General features: G+C 49.6%; 1 protein-coding gene across 3 annotated transcripts in view; it reads left to right on the plus strand.

The window, feature by feature from the left end:
- The window catches only part of IGSF3 (immunoglobulin superfamily member 3), a 202426-nt gene that overhangs the window by 163172 nt on the left and 19754 nt on the right, over positions 1-19500 (plus strand). For 2 of the 3 annotated variants that reach the window (XM_079308509.1, XM_079308510.1), the window contains exons 3-6: positions 5879-6289; positions 7085-7474; positions 9121-9522; positions 13436-13840. In XM_079308509.1, coding sequence (XP_079164635.1) covers positions 5879-6289; positions 7085-7474; positions 9121-9522; positions 13436-13840 — 1608 coding nt within the window. The remainder of the gene's footprint in view (positions 1-5878; positions 6290-7084; positions 7475-9120; positions 9523-13435; positions 13841-19500) is intronic. The other variant, XM_079308511.1, reaches the window with a different exon arrangement.

The raw sequence follows: 19500 nt of genomic DNA on the forward strand, positions 1-19500 counted from the left end.
ATTTAAAATAAGATTTAAATATGTCAATGAAGATGAAAAGTATATTTTGACTGCTTTTCTTTAGGCCATGACAGTAGTGTGGCCTAAAGAACCTTGCAGGACCTTGAAGGGAATTCACTATTTCAGAGAAGTGCATGATTTCTTTTTTAGTCTAGTTAAACAATTACTGGTATTTAATCTGCCTTTATTTTTCAGTGCAGATGGGGCTTTGCTGAAGGAAAGTAATCCCCAAACAACCAGACTATTAATGCTTGTTTTTCCCAGTGGTAACCAGAGCCTGTGCTTTGTGTTGGTGGGCAAGGAAGAGGGGAGGGTCTGCACAGAGACCCTGCACCCTCAGTGACAGTGAAAATACCTCTTGGGGTGGGTGGTAGATTTCCCTTCTCAAATTCTGGTCCTCAGGTAGCACCTTGGGCAGTGAAATAAAAATGTAAAAATAGAATAGAAATAAAGCTTTCCTCTGCCTGCAGCCACCTGAGATTTTCTAGTTGGTACTTAAAAATAAGACAAGCTAAAGAGTGGAGTGATCAGCTCAGATTTTTTCCCACTTGCAGAGGTGACATTGAGGGTCTTCATCAGTGTTGCAGCACATTTTTTGCAGTGTGTTTGCTCCCTCTGACTGAAGGTGCTCGTGGCTGCCAAGGAGTGCCTGGTGTGCTGCAGCAGGTATGGATCAGCATGTACAGCTAATTGCCAGGCACCAGGGCTCCAGAGGATTACACTGCTAATCTAGATACTGCTCCTGCCTTATCACCACCCCCTCCTGCACGCCTGCACACGTGCTTGGATCCTGTACAGAACAGGAATCCATGGTGCTCTGGGGCAGGGATGTAAAGAAAGTGGATCCCTGAGGGCTTCCAGTGTCTGGGAGACAACAGGTCCCTTCCAGCTGCTCCTGTAGCAGCAGGGTGTCTCTGGTGGCAGACCCTCCCTCCTTCCCTGGGATGTTGTGGGTGGCCACAGAAGGGTTAGGAGATTTTGCAGAGTTTAATAACAAAGCTCTGTGTTCCTCATATTCCTACCCTTGGTGCCATTCAGGTGCCTCCCAGTGCTCACGTCTGGGTTCACCAGGCATTGCTGTCCCCTTGAGCATCTTGCACACCCAGCTGGAGGGCTTTGGAAGGTGTTTGGTGCTGAGCTGTGATCCCTGTGGAGCAACAAGATCTTGTGGGGCAGATGGAAGCATAACTTTTGCACTAATTCCCTGCAAAATCCAGGATGTATGTCTTAGGAACAGCTTCTTAGGAGTAGGGAATACAGGTATTTGTTCTTCCTGAATAGTTCACACCTTGGTAAGCTTAGCTCTGTCCATGTAGCACAAAGCAGGCAGCTGGGAACACAGGGCAACACCATAGACTGTCTCTAAAATGCATCAGTGGGTAAAAGCTATAAAGAAATTCGAGGGAAGAGGAGGTTGCTGGGTTTTGCTTGTTTTGCAGTGGCCCTGAGATGGTCCAGCTGTATTGGGTAGCCTATCTTAAGCTGTTTCACTCCTGAACAGCCTGAAGTGTAATGCTGCTGTGGTGCTAAGTGATTTTCACAGCACTGTTTCACCAGCTTGAGCTAGAGAGCCTCTGGCTCCCAGCCTGATGCTCCTCTTGCATCACTTAGCAAGGAAAGGGAGTCTCAGGCAGGTTTGCTGCCTTGCCTGAGAGCACAGAAAACATTGGTAGATCTCTTTGTGTTGGCTCATAAAAGCTTTCATAGCCTATCCCTTGGAGGTGTTTGGGGTTTTGGAGACCCAAGGATGAACCAGAGCCAGCCTGGGGAAAGCTGAGACACCTGGATCATCCTTGTGTGCGTGGGCAGAGTTCAGCATGGTGCTGGGAGCTGCTGGAAGCCTGGAGCCTGTCCTGGGGCTTGGAGAAAAGTGTGTTGAGGTGTGCACACCTGGGAACTCCAGCCTCTGCTCCCTTCCTGTTTTCCAGGAGACTGTAAGCCAGTTCCTTGTCCTGAAATCAGACATAATTAGCTCACTGAGTTCTCGTTGACTATGTGTTATTGTGGTGTGTGCATTTGAGGAGGGTTTGTCTGGAGCTGGGTGTGCAGGCTTCCTGAGGAGGGCTGCCCTGGCCATTGGGGAGCACCTCTGAGTTCCTCCTCCTCTTGGTCCTGGCAGCTGGGCCCTGTGACTCTCCCTGGCTGGGTCCCTGACACCCTCTAGTGGAAATATTTATATTTAATATTTCAGGAGCTTTCAAAACTTGGTGGTGGTTGTGAGCACCTTGTGCTCAGCAGCCCATCCAGTGCCCTGTGTGGTGACCTGTGGCTTGGGTACTCGTAGGAAATGCTGTATTTCTTGCTTTTAAGCTCAAAGCTGTCAGCTGTGACTGGCTTGGACATGATAGCACAGTAGATTTGCTCCCAGGAATTGCTTTTCAGTCATTCCTCTCCTTCTCCAGCTGCTTGCTGCCAAACCTAACCTCGATGCTGGAAAGAAGGGAGTTTTACTGACACTTGCAGAGAGTCATGACAGCTGCAGGGATGAGCTTGTGTTTGGGGACAAAGAAGAAACAAGGCTGGATGCTGGGGAAAGTGCAGAGAAGGCTGCCTGGATGGCACATTGAGAAGAGAGGAGGAACAGGCAGGAGCTGAGTGAGAAAGAAAGAAAGAGCAAAAGGATGTTTCTTGTAGCATCCCACTTGGCTGTGATTCAGGTGTGGCTCTGCTCTTTCATACACAGAGGTGACTCTCATCTAAGCTTGTCCTTGCTTTCAAGTGGAGCTCAGCTTGCAGAGTGTCCCCAGAAGCCCTGGTGCTGTCTGTGGCAGGTGGCTGCAGGATGAGTGTGGGTGGCTGGCAGCAAAGCCAGGGCTCCCAGGTGAGCACTGTGCACAGACTCACTCGTGTCCTGATGTGCAAACTGGTGTCTGAAGCCTGAGCAGGGTGACTGGCTTGGGAGGAACTCATGAGAATGCACGTCCTGCATGCTCTGTCCTGCCCTGGTGAGCACCTTCACTGCTTCTCTGCTTCATTTTTTCTCTCTGACTTCCAGCCCTAATCTGCTGCAGCCTGTTGGGCTAAGCCATGCCTGTAGCTTTCATTATAGTCACAGAATGGGTGAGATTGAAAGGGACCACTGAAGGTTATCTAGTCCAGTCTCTTTGTTTGAGCAGGGTCTCCCAAAGCACATTACTCAGGATTGTGTCCAGAAGGCTTTGGAGTATCTCCAGAGAAGGAGCCTCCACAGCCTCTCTGGGCAGCCTGTTTCAGTGTTCTAGTCATCCTCACAGAAAATAAGATTTTCCTCATGTTTGTCTCCTCCTACTGTTCAGCACCACCTGGCTGCACCCTCTTGATGCCTGCCCTTCAGACATTAGCATACATTGATGAGGTTCCCTCTCAGTCACCCCTCACTGGTGCAGCCCAGTGGGGTCTGTGCCTTGGGAATAGCATTTTCTCTTCTACCAACTTCCCCCCTCACTGAACACAGTACTTGAGGCACATCTTGCAGTGTAAATAAAACAGCTGTTTGTGCATCATTGTCCCAACCACCTCAGGGCTCTGACTTGTTCCTCCCTGATCATCTGATCCTTGAAAAAATGGGCTTTCATTTATCAAACAAGTCCTTCTACTTAGGAAGGTGGCACTGACTGGATGTGTGTCCCTGCCACGCTGATGTAAGACAACAACCTGAAAGCTGTGTGCAACCCAAAAAGTCTTACCAGTTTCTCTAACCAGGAGGATCTTGGCTAGCTTTTTTAAGTAAAATAGCAGGAGGAATGCAGCACAGTGTGTCAGGTGTTACCACAGTTAAATTACAGTGTTAACCACATGCTGACACCTCCTAATTTTTTTTCCAGGAGTGCACTTTGCAAAAGCCTGCCTATGTGGGATAAGGGATGCTAACCCTCCAGCTGGGTTATGACCTAGAAATACAAAGTCATGGTTCCAGCTGGCAAAATGATGTCTGTGCTAGGCTCAGGGAATGGTGTGGCAAGTGCTTGCCTGAGACCCAGCCTTCAGACAGGCTTGCCAGCATTACTCCCAGGGAAGTGGGCAGCTCCATGTCTGGCAAGCCAAGTGCCTGTCCCCTCTTGGAGCATGACCTGGCTTGTCCTGCAAAGCCAGACAGGCTCCTGGGGTGAGCAGCTCCCTGTGCTTACCCAGAGAGCAGCTGTGCTGCTGAGCAGGGCTGGGGGGCACACAGGGAACTGGTGGGGTACTCAGAGCTCTCAGACTGGGGGAGAGAGGACAGGCACATTTCCTTCACAGGTTCCTGCTTTCACCCCAGAAGCTGTGGCACAGAGGCTCTGCATTCAAAGCATCTCCGTGGGAGAGTCACTCCAGCGAGATGATGATGAGGCTTAATTTATTTAAATGACATAAGGGAAGTTGTAAGAGCCCATGGCCTGAGGGTGAAGAGAAAGGATCCATGCATCTGTGAAAATTACTCAGTAAGGTTTGAAATGAGAAGTTTAAAGCTTGTTGTGCAGGCAGCGTGAGCTGGCAAGGTTAGTTGTTGCTGTCACCACTGTATGGGAGTCAGGGGAAAGGGTGAAGTAAGAAGGATCCTGGCCAGAAACCACTGCCAGCAAGCAGGGGATGGAGGTTCCAGTGAGAGAGATGAGGGGAAGGGAGGGAGGAGAAGATGTGGTGGTCACAGAGACAATGACCTGCAGTGTAAGCAGCCTTACAAGGTACTTTGTCTGTCAGGCAGTAACCTGGGTGATGAACATGTAGTAAAAGAAAATGCTCCCATCCAGACTGGATGTGGGAAGATTTCTCTCTCATTTACTCCCAACTTGTTCCTTTTTTTCTTTGCCCTCTTCCAATTTTGACTTTTCTGCCGTAAATAATCCCAATGGTTGTCTTCACTGCAGCTCATTGCTCTCTGTAGCAGTGCCTGAATGAAACAGATGCAGCTTCTGGCAGCTCAGCTAATTTTGTCAAACCATCCAGTGCTATCAATGAAACCAAACTGAGATATGTTAATTATATTCCACTGGTATGTGGCAAAACCGTGGGCATTAACAGGCTTGCTAACACTGCCTTGTCTGCAGAGCTGGGGAGAAGGTTTACATTCTTTTTTCCACATGGTGTTTCATGAGACAGCAATCTAGAAAGGCTTCTCTATTAAAAAAGTCTTACCTTCTGGTGGTAGAACCTCTTGCTAAATCCAGGCAAGGTTGGGGGGCTGCAGTTTTTCTTTTCATCCTGATTTTAGCAGCTGTACTTTCCTCTGGTTTATCAGCTGGAAATGTAGCCAGCAGTTTTGCTGTCAAGTGCCTTGATGTGGTTGTGTCCTGGGAGTGAGCACTGGTCAGGATGGAATTGTATTGCTGCCCTTAGAGGAGCCAGTTCCCTTTGAATGCAGAAACCTCTTCCTTTGGCCTGAGGGGGTCATTAAAAGATGAAATTATAAAAACAAAGGGGGAGGGAGTTGGATCTCCTGACTTTGTGAGGGAAGATTAAAGGCACTGAATGCATTTGGCTTGGCCCCATCAATGACTGAGGAGGGGTGAAGTCCATGACAGAGCTGGAGGATGTGGGCAAAAGGGTGATCACAGAACATGCTGTGGGACACATGATGGAGGAGAGGCTCCTCATGACAAAATGCCTTGATGGGGAATGGCTGCATTCAGCTGTACTGCTCTGCAGCGTGGTGGAAAACCTTGTTCAGTTGCTGGAGCGCACTGAGCAGGAATTTAAACATCACACTTAGTTTGTGCTGGTCATGGTCTTTCCCAGCCAAGGGCTTTGGGGACGATTCTCTTCTTCTTAGGGCCTAAATGTGAGTGAACACAGCTTTGCTAATACTTAATGTTTAATTACAACTGTAAAAAGAAACTTCTTCCCCAGCTCTCTTTAAGGTGTTGGCCTTTTCGCTCAGCAGCTGGCATTGCTAACTCTGGCTGCTTGTGCCCTCTTGCTGCAGTGATCCCGGACTCGCTGCGGGTCACAGCCATCCCGCAGACGCTCAACAAGGTGGAGCACGACTCTCTGGAGCTGAAGTGCGAGGTGTCCAAGAGCACAGCCCAGCACAGCCACGTCTCCATCGCCTGGTTCCGGCAGCGGGGCAGCGAGGCGCCCGTCGAGATCATCGCGCTCAGCCGCGACTTCGTGCTGCGGCCCGGCAGCGCCTACGCCCAGCGACACGCCACGGGGGACGTGCGCCTGGACAAAGTGGGGGAGACCACCTCCAAGCTCACCATCTACAACCTCCACCCCTCAGACCAGGGCGAGTTCTACTGCGAGGCAGCCGAGTGGATCCAGGACCCCGACGATTCTTGGTATGCCATGACCCGCAAGCGCTCGCAGGGCGCCGTCGTCAACGTGCAAGCCACTGGTCAGTGTCTCCTCTGCCTTTTCTCCCTTGGCTGGGCACTGGGAGGAGATGGGAAATGGGGCTCTGCTTTGGTAGGTGGCTGGGGTTTGTCGTGTGCTCCACCTGGGGGCTGCTGGCAGGGTGAAACAGGGCAAAGGAGAGCCCAGGCACTGCTTGCTGCGGTCAAGCCAAGGGCAGCAAGGAGGCTTGGGTGTCAGGCCGTGTCTCCTGGCATGGGGAGGGATCTAGGGCTGGCACAGAAGCTAAAACATCTTAAGCCTAGCACAGACAGTGAGGATTTTGGTAAGTTAGGAGATAGGAGTGATACAGCAGGGAATAAAACTAAAAATCAGAGCAAAGCGCTTTTGTATTGCACAAGGTCCATTTCCAAGTCAAAGTTCTTCTCCTAGCCCCCAGCACAGGTTCCTGCTAAGGATCTAAAGGCCCAGCTGAGCTCTTTGTTCCTCTCTGATACCCCAAGGATAGCAGAGGATTCTGCCTCTTGACTGTAGCTGAGCAGGATGTGAGTAGGACTAGGCTCTAGGTCATATTCCACAGTGGTACTAGATGCTGGTGTCACACCAGAGCTGCTGCCTCCAGGAAAGGGATGTGACTGAGGAAGTCTTTGCTTGCTCTTTGCTTGATGGGCAGGAAGGTGCCTCTCTGGCAGCCCACAACAGAATTCCCACAACAAAAGCAATCCCTAACCTTTTTACCTCTGATGTGCTTGTCTGAGGGATGTTGTGAACAGCTCTCATGAGGTGTGTGCTGGCTGTCCTGCTGGGCTTTGCCATCCTGACACAAATCTCTCCCCAGACAAGGAGTTCAGCGTCCGGCTGGAGACCGAAAAGCGCATGTACATCGTGGGCGAGCCGGCGGAGTTCCGCTGCATCCTGGAGGCGCAGAACGTCCCCGACCGCTACTTCTCCATCTCCTGGGCCTTCAACAGCTCCCTCATCGCCAGCCTGGGCCCCAACGCCGTGCCCGTGCTCAACAACGAGTTCGCCCAGCGCGAGGCCCTGGGCCAGCTCAAGGTGGCCAAGGAAAGCGACAACGTTTTTGTGCTGAAGATCTACCGGCTGCGCCTGGAGGACAGTGGCAAGTACAACTGCCGGGTGACCGAGCGCGAGAAAACCGTCACGGGAGACTTCATCGACAAGGAGAGCAAGCGGCCAAAGAACATCCCCATCACTGTCATGCCACTCAGTAAGTAGAGGTGTGCCCATCCCTCCTGGGGGCATGGCTGTGCTGGGCAGGTAGCTGGGAAAGATGTGATGTGCCCAGACCGCAGCGGTGCAGGTGAGGGAGGGTAAGAGTTCGCGTGTTGTTCGTGGCAAGATGTGTTTCTGTTGTTGGGAAGGGGGTGAAAAGGAGGGACGTGTGTCAAAATCATAGGTGGAGAGTCATGGCCCCACCTTGGCAATGACACCAAGCTGCAGTTCTGTTCTTGAGCTGAAGGTATGTGTGACAGCCTCTGACTTGCTCCTCACATCTCTCTCCTGGCCTTTATCTGTGAAGTACTCAGCAGGCACAGTGGGGAGACCAGCTTGGCCTTGGTTTATCCTAGGAGCTGCTAGGTTCCTGCAGGCTGGTATGTGATGGTGATTCAGCTGTCTTGCAAGACAGCTGTACTGGAAGAAACCAGGTGTGCTCCTTGAGCCCCAGTGCTCTTCAGCATGGAGCTCCATTCTGGTCACTGTGTGTCAGCCAGCTCTGCTGAAAACAACTGGAGACTTGCCTTGAATGTCTTTTATATTTGTCAGATAAACATGGTAAATACCGAAATAAGAGGTTGAGAGGAGAGATTCCACTGACTCATTCCTTGATTTGCTCTCTGAAACTCTGGTGGCCATGGCATGGTGAACCATGCGTGGGTTGTCCAGGCTACTATGGCAGTGAGCTTGGACCAAGCAGAGAGTAGCTGTAAGAGGATTTTGTGCTGTATTGGCCTCTCATCTCCTAGATTTGTAGGGAAATGCAACCCTTTCCTCTAGCTTTTTTTTCCCTCCTCATTTCTCCAAAAGAAATTCTATTTCTTTTCTCTCCTACCGATATTTGGTCTCATTTGTTTGGCTTTGAAAATCACTGTAGCTCGAAATCTTGCATTGGACAAATGTCTAAAATGTATTGTTTCTAGACCCAGCCACCTTTCAGACAGATTTGATTCTTACATGCTATACATCACCAGCTGTGGGAACAAATGTGATGATTTTTTTTTTAAGGGTGCTAAGTGTCCATAACTCTTGGATGGCAGCAGGAGTAACCAGCACTCTGAAAAACCAGCCACAAAGCCTTACACTTCTGGGAAGCTCAAGATGCCAGATTTTTTTTTGAACGTTATCAAACAGTGATAGCTACCTATAGTGTCACTAGCAGTGGGATTTTGGGAGAGCTTCTCCCAAAAGGTGTTGGTAGGAATGGATGTGGCAAGATGGTGACCAGGATGGCGTGCACTGAAAAAGCCACAGGGCGCTGGAAGCTTTTTTTTTTTTGGCAGAGCCAGTTGCACGCAGTGCATGTTATAGCAACAGAAATTCCCTCAAGTTTTGCTGAGATCCCATCCCGGACCTGTGACCAGAAGACACGGCAATGTCTCCTGAGCCGCAGGCAGAGATTTCTCCCAGCTGTGGCCTACACCTGCCTTGAGCGTGCAAGTCACCAGGAGCAGCTCGCTGCCCACCAGCTCTTTTTGGATGTGGTCACGCATGAGGTTAAGATGTGCCTGGACCCAAATGCGTGGGCAGTTCCCTGCACCTGGTGGGAAGCGTCTCTGGCCGGCAGCGTCCTTCTTGCAGCCCGAGCAGTGGCGAGTGTGTATCATCTCCCCTGTGTGTCTGCGTTTCTCTCCTTAGAGACCAGCATCTCCTTGGAGATAGTCACCAACGCCAGCACTGTGTTGGAGGGAGAGAGCCTGCGCTTTGGCTGCAGCGTGCGCTCGGGCGCGGGGCCGCAGAGCCGCCTGTCGGTCAGCTGGCAGCTGCTGGACAGGCTGAACCGGCGCAGCGAGATCGTGCGTCTGGACCGGGAGGGCACGCTGCACCCCGGGCCCGCCTACGCCGAGCGCAGCAGCTACGGGGGCATCCAGGTGGAGCAGGTGCGGCCCGGCTCCTTCACCCTGGAGATCTTCAACAGCGTCAAGGCCGACGAGGGCCACTATGAGTGCCGCGTGGCCGAGTGGACGCGCACACAGGATGGGGAGTGGCAGATGGTTGGGGAGCGGCACGCCAGCACCCTGGTGTCCATCACTGCTCTGGGTGAGTACTTGAGGCGTGGGGGGCCCCCCTGTGCCTGGCCGTCCCCCAGGATGTCACCTGCAAGTCACTGAGGCTGCTCCCAGCAATCCTGCCTTTGCTGCCGGCAGAATGGAGGCACCCGGCAGCCTGCACACGGCTCCTCGTAGGTTGGTGCAAAACACCTGCATGTGTTGTTCTGGTTTGAAGGACAGGTGTCTGCCAATAAGGGCAGAAGCTTCTCTTTGAAATGGAGAATGTAAACCCCCCTTCCTCCAAATTATTATTATAATTTTGAAATTAAGGGGCTCTCAGGCAAAGATAGGGGAATTAGGAATAACAGTTCTTTACTAAGAAAATTAAAATAGAAATATAGTATTATAAAGAACAATCCCAACCCTGACAGAGTCAGAATACAACCTGACACCCCGTCAGGTGTGTTGGCAGCAGTCCCATTAAATGGTGGCTGCATCCTCCTGCAGTGGCAGATGTGGTTCAGCTTCCTACAGTGCTTCTGTAGGAAGGTGTATTTTTCCTCTGAAGGTCCAGAGATGATGTGGAAAGGTCTGGTGTTCCTCTGGAATCCAGTGGAAAGACAGATAACTTGCTGTCCAAAATCCCAGTTTTTTATCTAAGTAGGAAAGGCTTGGCTGCTCCCCCTGGCTGGAGCATCTCCCCATGGGATGATGTAATTTCATCAGTCATCCACTGGGACTCAATGGCCCAGCAGCAGATGATACCTTCCTGGAGGGAGGATGGGTTGTGGAAAAGATAAAGATGATTGCTTCATCTTGTCTTAAAGATGGCCCATTAGCAGATGGTATGTGCCACGGAGATAAGGAATCACTGCCCCACCCGGCTTCAACACGGTGATAGATGGTGATAGAATACACATTTCTGGCCACATCAACCCAACACAGCTGTTTTGTCTGAAGGGTGGCTGTGGCAGGAGAGAGAGGGATAGGGCTTCCAGTGTCCTTCAGAGGAGAGAGGCTGCCAGTCCCATGATGTGTCCTGCCAGTACTGGAGCTGGGTTTTGATCAGTGCAGTCTATGGACAGCCCACGGACATCAACACCTCCTTGCCTGCCCTGGGTAAACATTACCTCTGCCCACACCAGATCAGGAGTGCAAAACGCTGGGCATCTGTTATCCCAAAAAGCAGGAATGGTGGGCATCTCTGACAGAAAACATGAATCAGGAATGGTTCCCACTGCCTCTGCAGGGAGGCACTGAGCTGCTGGCCCAGAACCACAATGTTGTCCATGACCAAAGTAAACCAGTACCTGGGATCATTGCTGCTGCTACTCTGCTCCTCTATTCAAAGACAGTGAAACCAAATCAGTTTAGGAGAGGGCAGGTCAGGAGTTTGGCGTTTTGCATGGATTGTGAGTTACTTTGCTCCTCTTGGGCTGGTTCCAAAAGTGATCTGCAGAAGGCCACTGATTTTCAGAATGCCAAGGCTAAGACAATCAGTGAGCTCTATTGAAAGACTGAGATAGGAATTTTGGCAGGAGAATGGGGATTGTATGGCTTTTATTGATACTCTGAAATATTAATCTTAAGCTTTTGACAAGACGTGCGAGACCAGACTTCAAATTCATGTATTCTGATGAAAATCTTGCTTTTTTCCTCCTTTACTCTCCTTTACTCTTGACCTCCTTTCAGAGGCTGTTTTGTCTGGAGTTAGAAATCTTCTCTGTATAGCTTCCAAAAGCAGGTAGGGATGTTCTTTTGTGAAGAACTAAAGGAAGATTCTCATTTAGTTTCAATAGTGTCTTCCTCATGAGGTCAGCAGCATTTGGCCTGCTACAAGTCCCAAGTGCCAGCCCTTGCCTTTACTCTGCCACTTTTAAAAGTCTTGAGATTAAGCACTGAGATTTTAAAATGTGTCACTTCTATTCCTGTAAAAATTTAATATGCTCAGAAGTGCACAGCAGTTCCAGAAGATATGGTGGAAAGGTTGTCCCACCTCCTCTGCTCCTCAGTCACCAGCTGTTGAGCATGTTTTGTCTAATCCTAAGAAATTCCTAGGTCTCTAACTAGCAGAGCTGAAGTACCTCATAAAAATATAGTAGAGAAACTATTGAGTATTGTTTTGCTGCTGAATCTGGTATTTTTTTGTTGAGCTTAATGTTTTTGAAATAGAATTCAGGTGCTAAGAAAAGGCAAGAAAGGTTTATGGCTTCAGAAACTGATGTTTTTTTAAAAATGCAGTAAATTTAGTGACACTCATATTCCAAGTGAAGGTCTCATCATTTGCCAGCCTGTCAGGGTAAGAAACTCTTCAGCTTCTGATGTTCAAACCCATAAATCTAACCACAGGGTGGTTCAGAAGCAGCAGCCAGAAGAGAGAGATGTGCTGCCAGAAGAGACCAGATGTTCCTGAACTTCTGAGGCTCTGCATGGCACGGGCTTAAGTCCCTGTCTGGCCACAGAAGGAGGAGCTGAGGGAGTGCTGTATTTTTGTAGGGAGCTTTTACAAAAAAACAGTCCACTTATATACTTTTTGTACCAAGTCCCAAGGGAAGAAGGGCTTTTGTTTGTTAACCTGACTGCCATGACCATGTTGACAGAGAAACACGCCTGGCTTCTGCATGACTTCATGAAGCTTCCTTGCCCAGGCCAACTGGAGAGTAAACTTGATGGAGTCAGCTGGTCTTGGTGAAATTAAGTTGGCTTTCTAGGGCCTTCTCTGGGCTGGATCTGGTAACACATTTACTGAGGCAGGAGAGCTGTGCAGGGTCTGAAGGTGAGGGCTTACATGGGGCTGAGATGCAGCATCTCTGCAGGGGAGGCAGCCTGGGTCTCACAGTGCCCTCCTGGGTAATCACTGAACATGCTGTGAGAAGCTTTAATCCTGAAGATTGACCTGTTTTCTCAGTAATTGCACATCCTGGAGCGCTGGCACGGTGACGCCGTGGGGTTGCAGAGGCACTTGCTGGAGCTGTGCAGATTTGGTGGGCTCCATGCTGTGCCTGGTCTGCCTGCAGCAGCAGAAAGCTCCTGGCTCATCTTTGTGAGCCAGTAGCAAGCTGAAGCTCCATGCTGATCCAGAAGATGTTCTTTTTTGCACTGTTTGGGATCTCCTCAAGCAGTGGCAGCTCTGCTGAGAGCTGGGGTGGTCAGCACTACAGGGAGAGGGAGAACTGTCAGGCATGTGGGACCCCCATGGAGCCTCTGAGGAGAGGAGTGCTTCATGGGGACATTGCTAAATCTGCTGGCCACACTGAAGTGATTGAGAGAGAAGAAAATATTTATCTCTGCAGCTTGGAGCAAATGAGCAATGGCAATACTCTGAATATGTAAGCCTGACTGGCTTACAGTTGACTAACTGTAGTATTTTACCTTTTACTTACTAATAGACTGCTGATATCAACTCCTCTAAACAAACAGAGTGCTGGGGGTAGACAAGTCAAAGCGTATTGACCAGCTTGCAGAGTGGCAGACATGGAGAATAACTGCATAAAGCTGTGCTGGAGTTGTGATCTGGAAGAGAGCAAAAGCTGTGCTGTGTGAAGAGCAGGAGCAACCAGCTTCTCTTCCAGTTTGCCTCCATCCTGGGGTTTTGTAACCATTGCCACCTCTACAATGCATGTTTTGAAGGCTGCTGCTTCTTGCTTTCCTCATTGTTCCTGGCATACCTGGGTTGGGGGACAGGGTGGGAGGTGGATGTGGATCGCAGGAGGCTGAGTAGCTGCGTTTCCATCCAAGTGTCTCAGGGGATCTCACTCCTGGGCAGAAATCAAGGGCAGTCCTGCTCTGGCTGCAGCCCGTGCTCACTCAGGCATCACTGCTGCTTTGGCAGTCACTTGTGTGTGTGTTTTTGCTCCGCTTTTCACCTCGCCTGGCTGTGGCAGATGAGAAGCTGGCGCAGCTCAGAGGCTGAGATGTCCGCTCCTGGGGCAGGCTCTCACGGCGCTCTCCTCTCCCCACAGAGGCCGGCTTCGCCGTCACCGCCATCTCCCGCACGCCGGGCGTCACCTACAACGAGTCCTTCGACCTGCAGTGCATCATCAAGCCGCACTACCCGTCCTGGGTGCCGGTGTCGGTGACGTGGCGCTTCCAGCCGGCCGGCAGCAGCGAGTTCCACGACCTGGTGACCTTCACGCGGGACGGCGGCGTGCAGTGGGGCGACAGGGCCGCGGCCTTCCGCACGCGCACCGCCATCGAGAAGGCCGAGTCCAGCAACAACGTGCGCCTCAGCATCAGCCGCGCCAGCGACACCGAGGCCGGCAAGTACCAGTGCGTGGCCGAGCTCTGGAGGAAGAACTACAACAGCAGCTGGACCCGGCTGGCGGACAGGACCTCCAACCTGCTGGAGATCAGGGTGCTGCGGCCAGGTGAGCGCCAGCGCAGCGCGCGGGGCTGTGCTGAAAGCCTGGAAATGGAGAGTTGTAGGTTTTCTGTGCTGACAGGCATTGATTGACCCGCAAGGAAACACAGCTTATGACCTGAGGCTGTGCGTTGGATCCCAGAAATCTGGGGGTTTTTGAGCTTTCTGGGCTGTCAGGCACTGACCCCCAGGAGAGCACCTCTTTTCACTTGAGGTTTTGGAGAAGGCTTCCAAATTTGAGTGATGGAGTGTTGTAATCCAATACCAGAGGTATAAGGAAAGTCTTAACTCTTCCCTCCTGTCCCTATCCTATTGGCAGAGAGCCAAATATCCCCTCCCTGACCCTTTCCTAGAAAAAGCCAAGATCTGAGATCCACTCTCTCTTTGGCCCTGGGACCACCATGAAATAAACTACAATCTTTAAGAAAGGCAAGGAGCCTCTTTTAAACTTCTGTTTATCTTATGCTAAGCCTAGCTCCTTCTTATAGATACATAGGAAGAAGTTACAGTATTTAGCAATGGAGTTAAAATCACGGCTGTGTAGTTAGGAGTGTGTGATTTCACACAGTGAAGGGTTTTAAAATTGGGATTATTAGAATAGGTATGGGACAAGATAGAAGTTCTTGAGCATTGTCTTTCTTCTTTCTTCTTCATGGTTTCAGGTAGTAGTTTTTGGTTGGATAGTGCTGCACTGTGGGTACAGGAGTTTGGTTATTGGGTCAAAAGTATAAATGATATAGGTATTAATTCTCTATTGGACTGTTCAGCGTTAAAAGACATTGTAACTAACTAAATTCACCTCCATTTTGCTCACTTTTAGCTGGTAGCTAGAACTCTCTGTACTTTAGATAAGATTTAATAGACAGCCAAGACCAAACATGAGAAAAATCTTCTCCTTCATGTTTTTTAATCCTGACTGAGTGAAGACAGGAAAAAATGAAGACAAATCACTAATTAAGTGGTGCAGATACCTCTGTTGCAGCCTTGGAGAAGGCTTCCAAAATTGAATGATAGAACTAGGACCCCAGGTGTGTAGTTTGAGTAGAAGTGTGTAATATCACATGGTGGAAAACTTAGAATTTAAGGTTTGAGAATATAGTAATATATATAAAGCAAGATAGAGGTTTTAGGGTGAAGTTTTTGTCTTTCCACCTTCACCTTCTTCTTCATGGGTCTAGATGATCTTGTTTAATTAGATAGAAAAATCTGCATTGTGGGCCACAGGTGATTAATTATTGGGTTAAAAGTAAAAACAATTTTAGTGTCTGTTCTTAATTGGACAGTTTGGTCTTTAAAGGCCTTGTAGAGAGAGAGATAAGTCTCAATTTTTAGCTTGTTAGCTAGAAGTGCTGTAGAACTTACTGTAATATAGATAGGAATTAATAAACATCTGAGTCCCAACAAGAACTATCATCTCTTGAGCATTTAATCCCAAACCCTGGCAAAGAGAAGATAAAAATTTCTCTTAGGGGTGTGTGCTGGTGCTGCAGAGGTCTCCCCTGAGTTAGGACTGCTCTTCTGTCAGTGACTGATGTTTCTATTGTAGCTGGCTCAGCTCTTCTACTCTGATGGTGTTGGAGCTCCTTTATCCACCTCTGGGGAAGTGGGTCCCCTCTTTGCCTTTTGTATGCTATTCCTGGGGTTTTCTTCTGGGAAGTGAGGTGCCTGACCTCAGCCCAGTCTCTGGAGTGTTCCTGTGAGACAGAGGTGGTTTTCAGATTATTACCTCCATTCACCAGGGCAGACTAAAAAGGATCAAAGAGAGAGGTGTGTTCCCACACAAGCTGCATGTGCATCATAGGTGGGGTGCTGCAGCTCTGCTCTAATAACTGGGTGAATCTCTCATTCTGCTGGAGGACCTTCAAAAACAGATGGTAATCAAAGGGCCTGATTTTCACCTTCACCAGAAATTGAGCCCTTTTGGCTGAAAGTCTCCATGGCCATGGGTGCCCACACAAAGTGTGCAACAGGCACCTGGCATGGCAGGGGCAGTCAGAAAACCTACAAGATGCTGTCCCTGTACAGCCACTGGAGAAAGTGAAAGGCCTTCTGTAGGCCTTGTCACTGATAATTTGGTTGTGTCCCTGTTGTGCATGAAAAGTGCCAAAATACATGGCCACAGTAGCTGTGGGCTGTGGCTGAGCTGAATGGTGTATTGCTGTCTTGGCCTTAGGGATGGAGTTGGTGTTTGGAGTGAGGCTTTTAACACCTTCAGGACTATTGGCTAAGGTCCTTGCTGCATGTTAGTCCTCCTTTTGTGTTCCTGTGCAGAAGGACTCCTTCCTGGGGTCTCTCCTGTTGGGCTTTGTGGTTTTCCCATCAGTATCCCTCTTCATACTCCCTCCACCTTCCCCAACCCTGTCTTCAGACAACTCAGGGGATGCTGTGAGCTCCAGCCACCTCATGAGCTCTCTATCATTTTTCTTCCCTCTCTCTCCCTTGCCCTCATCTCCAGGTTAATCTTCTCCATTTATCTTGATTATGCTGCCTTGTAATACATGTTTTACTGCTTGCAAGGTCGAGTTGGTGATGTTCATCATTTTAGCTTACTTCCCTAGGAAACAGTGTTGAATGGATGTGGTCCCTGGTGTAACATGCTTCTTCACAGCCCTGTGCACGCATGTCTGTGTGTGAGACAGAAAGGGAAAGAGAAATCCTTGCTAACAGCTTCCAGAAGAGAGCCTGTGTGTCACAGCTCAGGATGGCAGCTCAGTTAAACCATGCTCTGGCAGCCTGTTCTTTACTGGAGCAGTAACCCTCAAGTGATGCCTTAACAGAACAAGTTGTCTGGGTCTCCATGGTTTTTACCTCTCTCTGACTCCCAGCTGCTCAGCAAACAACTGCAAAATAAATCTTAGCTGTCAGTTCAATGAGCCCTGCATAATGTTTGAGGTTTTGTGGCTCACAAGCAGGGATGAAAGAGAGGAGGCACTCCTCAGAGCTCTCCCAGCAGCATGGCTGCACCCTGTCTGTGTTTTGTTAGTGTGTCCCAGGCAGCCTCCAGGAGCAGGTGGTTGATGTTGCCATGAATGAAATGTTGGCAGTCAGACCAGAGCCTCTCTGGTTTTGCAGGTGGCAGAGGGTTGTATTGTGTCATTCCTGGGTCTTTGGCTGGATGTTCTCCAGAGAGGATCCAGGATATGGGAGACACCTTCTCCAGACACTTCTGAATCAACATCCTAGAGCCCTCCCAGTCAAACCTGTGCTGATGAAGTGGGTGCTGGTTTTCAGATAAATATCCAAGGCTTCTCCAGAAAGGTTCACTCAGGACCCTGGGGTAATTAAACAGCTGAAAGTACTGTCTGTCTACTTCTGTTCCACTCAATCACCTTAATCTGAGATAACTTCAGCTTGCTGTTTGGTGTCTCAGTCCTAGCTTTTCCTTTTCCATTAGCCATGGGTGTCTGCCTTGACCCATATGTTTGGGATGGCCTATCTCCACTAAGGGACACCATAAAGAAGGCTTGTCTGGAGATCCTTTAGCAAATGGAGCCAGCATGTATTTCTAGACTGTAAGTTAATGTGGGGATTCTAGTTCCCTGTCAAATCCCTGCTCCCTGTTTGAGTGACCTTTCTATTTGACAGGTGCAGACATGGAAATCAGTATACATCAGTCTTTGAAGTGTGTTGAGGAGAGAAAGGTAAATTAGTGGTGACCTCTTTGCTTTGTGAAATCCTACATACCTAAGGAGTAAGCTGGAGCTTCTCCTGATGTTTTGGTTTGCCATTTCAGTGCTCAGGCTGCCTCTCCTTGGCACTCTTGCAGTGGGGTGGTGTTTGTACATGTCATCTTTGCTGTGGTAGTTGCAGAGGTGGCAGTAATGGTTTTGAATTGCATGTGTAAATGTGGCTACAAAGTCATTTCACATATGGCAATCTTGTGGCAAAGGTAATGCTGAAGGAATGCCAGCAGTTTGAATCATCTAGTCCTTTCCTACTCCAAGAAGAAATGAGCAGTATTTTAAACATGTAGGGGCTGAAGGAGGGAACAGGAAAGCAGCATTAACCCAATTCTGAGGTCTACAGGTGGGATAGCACAGGTCTCCTGTGTGGCATCTGATCCAGATTTGGTGACATTGAGAGAGTGACATTGCTGATCCTTTGGGCATGAAGCTGTTCTAAAGACTGGAATGTGAGGAAATTCCCTATAAAGAGTGCTGGCTGTATGTGTGAGAGGTTATAGAGAATTTAGGTATTGTGTAAGTTCACCAGCAGTAGCACTGGGATCCAAAGCTCCCATTCCTGGCCTGCTCCTTGGTGTCATGCTATCCTGCACACCTTGGGTTGAGAGCTCATGTGCTTTGCAGGGACAGACTCCTGCACTGCTTTAAGGCCATTGCTGAGTTTTAACTTCTGTAGGCTGGGGCAGAAATCCAGGCTGGTGTGGGGAGCTGTTGGACATGACTGGCTAGGTAGTCTGTGGCTATTTCATTTTCCTACAATGCAGTGCTCTCCTTTTTCCTTCAGTCTCTTAAGATGCCTGTTGTTTCTTTCTTGGTGAGCTCATGTTGCAGCAGAAGGGGAAGAATAATAAAAGTCCACCTCAGTTCACACCAGCTGCTTCCCTGAAACCAAAGCTGTCAGGAGACTATGCACAGTGGTGCAGCCTGAGCTAGAAGTGAGCTCCAAGTGCAGGAGTAGAGATTTCTTTTGTGTTTGGGGCTCCCTTTCCACTGAGGTATCTGAAAACCTGGGTCTTTCATCCCCAAGGCCATCATCCCTTTTCCCTGAGGGTTCACCACCATTTTCCCATCCAGAGGCATTGCTTTGCCCTTTGCCTTGCCCCCTTTCCAGGTGGAGAAGAGCATCCAGCACGCGGGGCTTAGTGGATATGCAAGAGAATCCATCAGGATTAGCTGTGTCCTGTGCTTGGAGAGGACAGGTGTGGTGATGCCCTGGCATTTAGAGCTGTTTAGAGTTTTAGGGGAAGCAGAGGTACCTTCTAGGGGAAGCAAGTGGTTCCTTTTGAATCCTGGGAGTGTTTGGATTCAGGCTGAGCTCTCAGTGCTCACACTGTTCCTATTCCTCCCTTCCTTGCACAGCATGGAAGGGAAACAGCATTTGGGCTCTGGTCCTGCCTGAGGGAGGAGGGTGGTAGATAGGCTCAGGTCAAGGGGAAGACCCAAGGGCTGTCAGGCAGGCTCTGTTCCCACCTCCTCCAGGAATGGAGCTCTGAGACAGCAGGTGCTGTCTGGAAGCAGTGTGTGTCCATGTGGTCTGCAGGACTCAGACAAGGGCAGCAGACATGGGCTGTGCTGCAATCTGGGCAGGCTTGGGTGTCTGCAGAATGCTCTGTCTTTTGGCAGGGAGGCTTGGAGCAGATTTGTGCTGGTGTATTAAATTGCCAATGTCATTATTTGTGTTACTGCACTTACCATTCCCCTGCAGCACAAATGAGGGGGTGATTGGGCAAATTCCTGGGGTCTGAGTGCTGGAGAGTGTGCCTGGCAACAGCACAACAAGAAAGCAGAGCTTTCACACCACTCTTGGACCTTCTCACCTCTTTCATGCTCATGCACCTCATCATTCAGCTCCCCACCCCTCCATCCTTGCCTTGTCCCTTGTCATGTTCCTTGATGACTAATTCTGGATCGGGCGCTCAGGGAGAAGCTGCAATCTCCTCTATAAATCTGTCCTCTTGCTGCTGGGAATTTGACAGTAATGAAC

The sequence above is a fragment of the Erithacus rubecula genome (genome assembly GCF_903797595.1).
Source record: "Erithacus rubecula genome assembly, chromosome: 1".
Classification (NCBI taxonomy): Eukaryota; Metazoa; Chordata; class Aves; order Passeriformes; family Muscicapidae; genus Erithacus; species Erithacus rubecula.